The 9181-nt window shown below is 62.1% G+C and overlaps 1 protein-coding gene across 1 annotated transcript; it reads left to right on the forward strand.

Annotated features, from left to right (window-relative positions):
• Window positions 1–1033: 1033 nt before the first annotated feature.
• Window positions 1034–7937, forward strand: LOC121361141 (mitotic spindle positioning). The gene is given in 7 exon segments (XM_041481562.1): window positions 1034–1427; window positions 1429–1466; window positions 3480–3523; window positions 3526–5596; window positions 6007–6218; window positions 6631–6669; window positions 7296–7937. Coding segments are annotated over 7 exon segments (2862 nt in total). The 5' UTR covers window positions 1034–1056; the 3' UTR covers window positions 7383–7937.
• Window positions 7938–9181: the final 1244 nt, after the last annotated feature.

Raw genomic sequence — 9181 nt, forward strand, 5'->3', positions numbered from 1 at the left:
AGGTTTGGGATGGGTTCTGCTGCTCCCTCATTGTGTGGGCAGAGGATGTGGGGAGGAAAAGGATGAGGGGTGATGCTGCCCAGGTAAAGGGGGCATGGCCTGGTTTCCTGGATGCCCCCAGGTGCCACCACCACGTGGCCGTGGGTCTTGGTCCATCCCCAGGCTGGTGCAGGTCCTGCTCCTGCCCAGGGCTGGGATTCCAGGGCTCTCCCCTGGGGCAGTGGGGCCTCAACCCTTGCTGGTGCCAGCCCAGGTGCCAGCACACGCCCTGCGGCGGGCGTGGAGTGCTCCTGGCTCCTTGGCATCACCTGTGGACTTTGGCTCAGCCCCAGGGTAAAACAGGCTCTGCTCACCTGCCCGGAAACGCAGAGCAGCCACAGTCACCAGCGTCCCCAGGCCAGCCAGTGCCAGCCCCAGCGGGAACGGGGGCACCAAGGGGGTAAGTGGGAGCCCAGCACCGCAGCTGGGGTGAGCTGGGGTCTGTCTGACACCAGTGCCGTGCTGGGGCGGCAGCAGGGCCGGGAGGGGCTCCTGGCAGGAGTGGGCTTCAGTGGGGGCAGAGAGGACGAGGACAGGGATGTGCCACAGGGACAGGGCTGAGTATCCTGGCACGGCATCTCCCGCTTGGCTGTGACACCCCGTGCCAGGAGGGAGGGCAGCTCTGGGCACTGGCAATATCACCCACTCCGCCGGGATCCAGCCAGGTCCAGGCACCAAGGACACTAAGGACACTGTGCCCAGCCCTGCCTTTATCCTGGCAGGTGCCAGAGCCATCCAGAGCAGTCCCCAGGGCAGGAGGGAGCTGGGACTGGCAGTGCCAGGGCTGCTGTGGCAGCGAGGACACCCGCCTGTGCAAACACGGGGTTATGGCAGGGAGGCCCCTGGTGTGCCAGGGGAGCTGGGGCTGCTCCTGGCTCAGGGCTCTGCTGCTGTCCCCTCCCCTGCCGTGTCCCTCCCTGGGGGGACAGCAGGACACGCAGGCTCTGGCTGAGGCTTCAGGGCTCCTCAGTGCCGTTCACGGAGGGGCAGAAAGCGCTGGAGCAGGGTTGTGGCTGCATGGCCACGCCACCGTGCCCGTGCACTGGCACACGGGTGCGTTGGCACGTTGGTGCACGGGGCACCAGTGAGTGCCACGGCTCAGAGCCAAGGGCAGCCCCCCGGGCGTGGGACCAGCCAAGGGCAGCCCCCCGGGCATGGGACCAGCCAAGGGCAGCCCCCCGGGCCTGGGACCAGCTGCAGCAAGGTGACGACAGCACAGGAATTTGGGGAGCACTGAGCACTGAGCCCAACGTGCTTCTTGGAACTGCCCACAGCTCCCTGGTGCTGAGCTTATCAGGGCCTCGCAGGCGCCCTCCCTCCCGGCCCCCCACACCCCAGCGCTGCCCCCCCGGCCACGCCCCGGCAGACACAGCTCGGCTGGGCGCCCCGGGGGCATGGGGACCCCTGCCCCGACAGCTCCATGGACAGTAAGTGCAGCGTGCTCGGGGGCGAGGGCAGTGCCAGGCACCGGGGGGACGCCGTGTCCCCCTGGCCTCGGAGGGAGCGGTGCCCGCTGCACTGAGGGTGTGCAGGGGGGGCTGGCGCTGCCTGGGGTGGGCAGCAGAGGGGCATGGACACGTGCTGGGATGTTTGTGTGCATCAACCCATCTGGGGGCAGCCCTTGGCTCAGGGTGGGCACGGGGTGGGCGCACTGCAGCTCTGTAGCCCTGTGCAGAACCCCCAAGCTGGGGGGACCCTGGAAGGTGCCCCAGATGTCTCCTTATGGGGGGGGGGGTGTCCCAGGCCAGACTGGTGGCAGTGTCATTGCTGTGCCCAGCACCTCCCACGGTGCTTGGCTGGGCCGGGGGCAGCCCAGGACCCCCGAGCAGGACCCCCTGCAGTCCCACAGCAGCAGACAGAGCTGAGGAGGTCAAATGTTTTGGGTGCAGCTCTGGGAGGGGCCGTTCCGCTTGCAGGGAGCCCTGATAAGAGCCCAGCTGGTTTCTGTGTCCCTGCTCCCCTCCTGTGCCAGCTGCCAGCGCTCCCCACTGAGGGGGTCCCCTTCCAGCCGGGATTTCATCCCCCCCAAACATGGTAAGAGGCGTGGGGCAGAAGGTTTTCATTATCCTCGTCACTGGGGGCAATAAAAGAGCAAGAGTGAATCACAGCAGGGGAATTAAAAGGTAAATTCAGCCGGGCACAGCTTCAGGAAGAGAGGCTGAGCCACCAGGGCTGGGCACAGGGCTGGGCAGCAGTTCCAGAGGTGAGGCATCGCCTGGGGCTGACCAGGATGTCCCAGCTAATGACACCCATGTGCTCCTGCCCCAGGAAAGGTTTAAAAAGCTCCTGGCTGGGGCCCAGCCCCGCTTGCTTTGTGGGAGGGAGGATGGTGCATCCCGGGAGGGCTGGAGGTCCCCAGAATCGCTGCAGGAAGGAGGCAGGCACCGAGTGCTCTCGTCCTGGGGATGAGCCAGGATGCTCCGGATGCAGGGAATCACCGGGCACCTGCCTCCTCCTGGGCCTCATCCTGAGCTGTGCTTGCCAGGAGCGTGGCCCCCAGGCTCTGGGCTGCCCCTGCTGTCACCGTGGCCTTGCTCCAGTTTTGCTGTAAACTCCCAGGAGACCGTGAGTGCCCGGGAACGGTGCCCAGCGGTGACACACCCTGACCTGCTAGGGCTCACCGGAGTGACAGGTGACGGCAAAGCCGTGGCTAAACCTCAGCAAATAGTGGCACAGGACGTGCTGCTGGCTCCAGGCACATCCAGCTTGTCTGCAGGTGACATGTGTGTCACCAGCTCTGGAGCCAGGGATGGCATCTGCGATGAGGTGGCAGCTGCTGTCTCATGGGGGACCCACCTGTGCTGCCCCTCCCTGTCTGGCATCCGCTGTTCCAGCTGGCTCTGGAGGACTGACCCCAGGGCTGGGGCTGTTCCCTCCTGCCCTGTGTGCCAGGGGGGTTAAAGTCCCCTCGCTTTATGAGCCATGAAACTGTTTTTATGACCCCGCTGTTTCTGGAGCTGGGCTATTTGGAGGCTCCTTTCTGTAAATGGCACAGGAGGATATTCCATGCAGGAGTGGATTCCATGCAGGAGTGGCCCAGGCACCGGCACCGCCTCTCCCTGCCCGAGCTCCCTCCCTGCCCTGTGCACGTGGAGAGGCCCGAGGCTGTCCGTGCCCAGAGCAGTGCCCAGCTGGATGTGGTGCCACCAGGAGCTTGTGCAGGGTGCCTGTGCAGCACTGACTGCCTGGGCAGGTTTGGCTGTGCTCCCTCAGAACCCGGCCAGGCTGGGGGACAGAGGTGGGTGGGCTTCTGGGCTCTGTGGCAGCTCCTGTTGGGAATGGTGCTTTGTGCTCTGGCTGCTCCTGCCCCACACGGGCAGGCTGGTGTGGCAGTTTCTGTCCCATGCCAAGGACAGTGGAACCAGGCTGGGAGAGGGGCTGCATCTCACCCTCTGCTCCTTCTGCTGTTCTTAATGGCTGCTCTCCCCTCCTGCTTGCAGGGCCAGCCAGGTCGAGACCCTTGGCCTCTGCTGAATTGGGACTCTGAGGGTGACCTCAAAACTGAGCAGTGGCCCCTGTCTGGGACAAAGTTGGCACAGGAGTGACTCTTCCCAGGAGATGGACAGAGTCACCAGGCACCTTGTGTTCCAGCTGCCACAGGCCTCGCACAGGCACGACTCGCTGGCAGACCTGAGGGCCAGCAGCGATGATGACGTGTTCAGCTCTGCTCAGCACAGCAGCCAGAGGGTGGAAAATGGCTACAGCTGGAAGAGGAGGTCCCAGTCACCCTCGTATTTCCTGGAAGGTGGAAGAGATGTGTGGACCCCGTCCCCGGACAGGGAGTCCAAGCTAGAGGTGGTGAGATCGGGAAGCCTGTACGACCTCCGGGCTTACAAGGGTGAGAGGAAACCCTCGAAGCTCTATGATGATGAGGAGCAAGACCTGTACAGGGTCCCTCCACCCAACATCTCACCTGAGAAAGCCAGGGAGCTGGAAGATGAGAGGAAGGAGGTCATCCGGAGCCAGGTGATGAGGAAAAGCTCAACTATTGCAGAGAGGTGGAGCTCCATGGATGAGCTGGGCTCCATCAGCACGGGCGTGGGCAGCCAAGGTGAAGGCAGGCACACAGGCAGTGTCCCCACCAGCTTTGCCATCTGGTTTGACAAATCTTCCCCAGGCAGGGCTGCAACGCCCGTTGACCCTGAGAATATTGACACAGAGCAGATCAACTTCTCTGCGGCTCGGCAGCAGTTCCTGATGCTGGAGAAGACCAACCCGGGCTCATTTTTCAGCCCAGGGCAGCAGGCCATGTCCCCAAGGCCAGAATCGGTGACAAAAGTCTCCAGAGAAGAGTGGTACAGCCCTGAGATGGCCACAAAGGGTACAAGAGGCTACAGCAGTGCTGGTGCATCAAGCCAGAGCGGGACAGACAAGAGCGTTTACCAGGTTTATGGTGTGTCCTCATACAAGACACCCCAGAAAGAGGAGGTTTATGCTCCCAGAAAAGCTCACACAGAAAGGTCATATCCCATCGGGAAGACCTCCATCCTGACCAAAGCAGGGTCCAGAGAAGACCTGGACTCTGGCTTGGGTGAGATGTATAACGAAGCCACTGCGGGCTATGCCAGCGATGGAAGCACCTCCAACGAGACCTTCCATGTGGATCTGAGGGCCAGCAGCAATGGGCTGGGCAAGGAGACGAGGGTCAGCAATGAGACGCCCATTGAGCGGGAGATCCGCATGGCCATGGAAAGGGAGGAGAACCTCTGGAAGGAAAGGGGGATCCAGCGGCTGACCTCCAGCAGCGAGCTGGTGGAGATCCAGACCAGGCCTGTCCTCAACATTCACACGTCTCCCGGCCCAGGCAGGAAAGGGAAGGACAGAGGCCGCGCTTCCCTTTACGTCCAGAGGGAAATTGAACAGGAAACGAAGCGTGAGGAAGATCTGAAGAGGCAGGGGAGGCTGCTGGGGGCATATGACAGGGGGACACAGCAGGAGCTGGAGGAGCGCAGGAGGGTGTTCGAGCAGGAGGAAGCCCCCCCAGAGAAGCCCACTCCCCTGAAGCGGGCAGAGGAGAGGAGGAGCTGGGTTAAAGAGTTTGCGGTGGAGCAGCCCTCGAGCCCCAGCCCCGCAGAAGACACCAGGGCTGGGAGAAGCATTCCCAGCTACACAGCGAGCATCGCCCACTTCCAGCTGTCCCAGCCGCGCTTCGCCGCCAGCGAGAGGAGCCGGGAGCAGCCCTTGGTGTCCCAGCACGCTTCCGCCAGCGCCAGCAAATGGGGGAGCGAGGATTCCTGGGGAGGAAAGCTTCCCGACTCCACCCCGAGCCCCGCCAGCACTGCTGTCCTGCCCAGAGAGTACTTGAACCTCTCCTTCTGGAAGCCCAAGGTGTCCTTCGTGGAGGACATGGGGACCCAGAGCCCGCTGCGGAGGGAGGACGGCCGGGAGGAGCAGTACCGGCTGAGGACGTGGAAGCCGCAGACGTCGGCGCTGATCGAGGAGGAGATCCGGAGTGACCTGCAGAGGGAAGAGGAGCTCCAGGAGCAGCGGAGGCGGCTGATGGACACCTACAGCAATGCTGTTCCCCAGGAGGGCTCCCGCTCTCGGCACAGCTCTGGTAAGGGAGCAGAGGGACACAGTGGAAGGGAAATGATTTGGTGGGATGCTTGTAAGGATTCCTGTGTGCTGGTAGCAGGTTTGTTCTGGGAGAACTTGATACCAGCACACTGGAGTCAGCAGAACTGCTGCTGAGGAGGGATAGGCTCTGCAGGATTCCAGAGCTGCTCAGGTCTCTATGAGTTTGTGTCACATTACAGCAGCAAACCGGGCTGGAAGGGCCCAGCTAATGCATTTTACCCCTTGTTCCTGCAGTCCCTGGCTGGGCCCCAGGCACGGGGTCCCAGCTTTGACCAAACCTGCTGGACCTGCTGTGGAGGGAGGTTTGGGGCAGGGGCCTGACACTCCTGTGGGTCTCCACCCCCTGGGAGTGGAACTGAGGTCACCCCCCCAATGCTCTTTCTCTCCAAGCTGCCTCAGGTGCCAGTGGCAACTACTCAGTGTCCGAGTCTCCTGCCTCCTCTCCTGCCTCACACCAGACGGGGATCCTGGGGCTGATCTCGTCCTTCACCCCACTGAGAGTGACCAGTTCCTCCCAGGGAAGCACAGAGACCCTCACCCCTGACTCGTCGCGTTCCAGCCCCTTCGAGGAGCGAAGGAAGAGGGTGAAGGAGGATGGAAAGGTGAACATGCCCACCCTGTTTGTGCCTAGTGGTTGGGGGGCTTGAGTCTGGGGAGACTGGTGGCTCTGGGGCTGGAGGTGGCTGTTCCTGACTCCCACCTGGAGCTGGAGATCCAGCTGCTCAGCCTGGTGGGAGAGCTGGTGGTGGTGGCACCATGCAGGGGCCATGTGAGCCCCCCAGGCAGCGCCTGCTGTTCAGAGCTGCCAGCACTGGGTGGGACTGGAGAGGAGCAGCAGCTTCCTCCTGTGGGGGATCCTGGCCTGGGCTCTTTCCCCAACCCCAGCGAGGGCTTGGCTGCATGTGCTGCCTTCCCTTGCCTCTCCTGTGCCCCTGCTGGGAGTCAGATCTGGCAGCCTCTGGATATTCCCCTGCCAGGCTGCCATTATCTAATCGTGTTTTCCTCTTTCCACAGTACGCAGGCATTGAACCCGTTGACAAGGTCAACACAGAGGTAAAATCCCTTCATGAACGCGGGGGCTGCCCTGACACCTCCCACCTTCCCCGGCTCCCCTCACTCCCGGAGGCTTGTGGGATGGACAGGGGTGGACAGGATGGTCCTGGCTCCCATGGAGCCACGGGCACCACTTGGGTGGAGAAAAGGTGGAGAAAAGGAGACTCAGAGGTGACCTTATCATTCTCTACAACTTCCTGAAGGGTGGGTGTAGTCAGGTGGGGTTGGGCTCTTTCTCCAGGCAGCAACTGGCAGAACCAGAGGACACAGTCTCAAGCTGCACCAAAGGAAATATAGGTTAGATATTAGGAAAAAGTTTTTCACAGAAAGAGTGATAAAGTTCTGGAATGCCTGCTCAGGGAGGTGGTGGAGTCACCATCCCTGGATGTGTTGAAAAAAAGACTGGATGTGGCACTGGGTGCCAGGGTTTAGTTCAGGTGTCAGGGAACAGGTTGGGCTCGATGATCTTGAAGGTCTCTTCCAACCTTGTGATTCTGTGATTCTGTGACACTGGGTCAGGCAGAGCGGGTTGGGGAGCTGGCAGGGGGAGGGGGGACAGCTCTGCAGACCAGATCGTTGTGAAAGTCTCTTCTTTACAAAGATCCCGCACGTTCTGGTCTCTGCAGGTGGTGGAAAGCACCCGAGTGTTTCGCCACAAGAGCGTCATGGCCCAGCGCTGGGAGGCCGGGCAGTACGTCCGGGATGAGGACTGAGGGACCCCCGGGCTGGGGGCTGGCCCTGTTCACAACCAGCTGATGCATGACCTGAATACTCCATCAGTTCCACCCTTGGCCATCGCAACAATCAGAGATGTGAACCCTGCAAATCAATCTGGTTTATTGTTAAACTGATAATCCTTCCATGCAATAGATCAGCTCCTTCCTCCTCCTCCTCCTCCCTGTGGGGTGGAGGAACACTTTTTTTTTTTTTTCTTAAGAGGGAAAAAATTGGATCAGTGTCTTTTTAATCACTTCTGCCTGGAGCCAGCCAGGTGAAATCACCCGATAATTCACTTTGCCCCTCGGGAGCTGTGTCTCAGGCTTATGAAAAAGCTGTTTTATTTCTCAGTGGTTTTAGGTTTTTAAGTACCACCAGGCAGAGCATTGCCTTGGGGCTACCTGAACTGAGGCCTCTGGATCAGTGTCGCCGTGGGACTTGGGAATCAACATTGGTTTAACTCCTGTGATCCGTGGAGATGCAGCAATGGAATATAAAAATATATATAAATGCTGTTTATTTTGCTAATTTATTAAAGAGTTGTTATACTCCCTCGGTCTTCCAGGCCCGTTCTGTCCGCCTGCTCCACTGGTTTTGCTCCGGATTTTCAGAGGAGCCCCCGCGGTTGGGACATGGAACCGGAGCCTTCCGGGGCTGGGGGAGCACCGGGGTCCCACCGGGCGGGCCTCGGAGCACCCGGGGCCGGTGGGAGGAGTCCCCGCGCGGGGCGGGGGCGGCACTGCAGGGTGGCACCGGGGGATGGCACAGGGTGGGCTTGAAAGTCCCGTTCGACCCCAACCGCGCTGCGGCCCGTGCCCGTCCGCCCGCCCCCGCTAGGGGGCTCCCGGGCAGCGCCCGCGGGTCCGGTACGGACCGGCCAGGACCCCGGTACCGACCCACTCTGCAAGGGCGGACCGGGATCTGGCACGGACCGGCCGGGACCCCGGTACCGACCCACTCTGCAAGCGCTGACCGGGGTCCGGTACGGATCCACTGAGACCCCGGTACCGACCCCTCCGCAAGCGCTGACCGGGGTCCGGTACGGATCCACTGAGACCCCGGTACCGACCCACTCTGCAAGCGCTGACCGGGGTCCGGTACGGATCCACTGAGACCCCGGTACCGACCCCTCCGCAAGCGCTGACCGGCGTCCGGTACGGATCCACTGAGACCCCGGTACGGACCCGCCCGGACACCGGTACTGACCCACTGCAAGCGCTGACCGCGGTCTGCTACGGACCTGCTGAGAGCTTGGTACGGACCCGCCGGGACCCCGGTACCGACCCCACTTTGCAAACGCTGACGAGGGTCCCGGTGCGGACCCCGCCCCGCTCGGTGGGCGCTGACCGAGGGTTCCCCGGTGGAGCCCCAGGGAGGTGCCCGGGTGCTGTGACAGGTCAGAGCTGGCACATGGTGCAGCCCGTTCCTCCCGTCAGCAGCTGCTCGTTCCCGGGCCTTGGGCGTGGGCCGAACCGAACAGCAACGGGGAGGAAAGAGCCCGAGCCAGGGTGGTCTGGGGGTCTGGGGGCTGAGGGAAGCGGGGAGCAGAGGTGTGGCTGCGGCCGGGTCACCCGGGACCGGCGGGACAGCTCTCAGTCCGGGTGTCACGGTGATGCCACCGGAGCTCCAAAGCACAAGAGGAGCCGGCAGACGCCCTCCAGCACCCGAGGAGTTTGTCTGGTTTGATGTCTCTTCAAACGTCCTTAAGTTACTTCTTGATGTTCAGTTGGTTGAATGGGACCAAGTGGGGCAAAGAGCTTGGCCCCCAAGGCTTCGTTTGACACCATGGGAATGG

Source organism: Pyrgilauda ruficollis, unplaced genomic scaffold (genome assembly GCF_017590135.1).
Source record: "Pyrgilauda ruficollis isolate IOZ18807 unplaced genomic scaffold, ASM1759013v1 scaffold115, whole genome shotgun sequence".
NCBI lineage: Eukaryota > Metazoa > Chordata > Aves > Passeriformes > Passeridae > Pyrgilauda > Pyrgilauda ruficollis.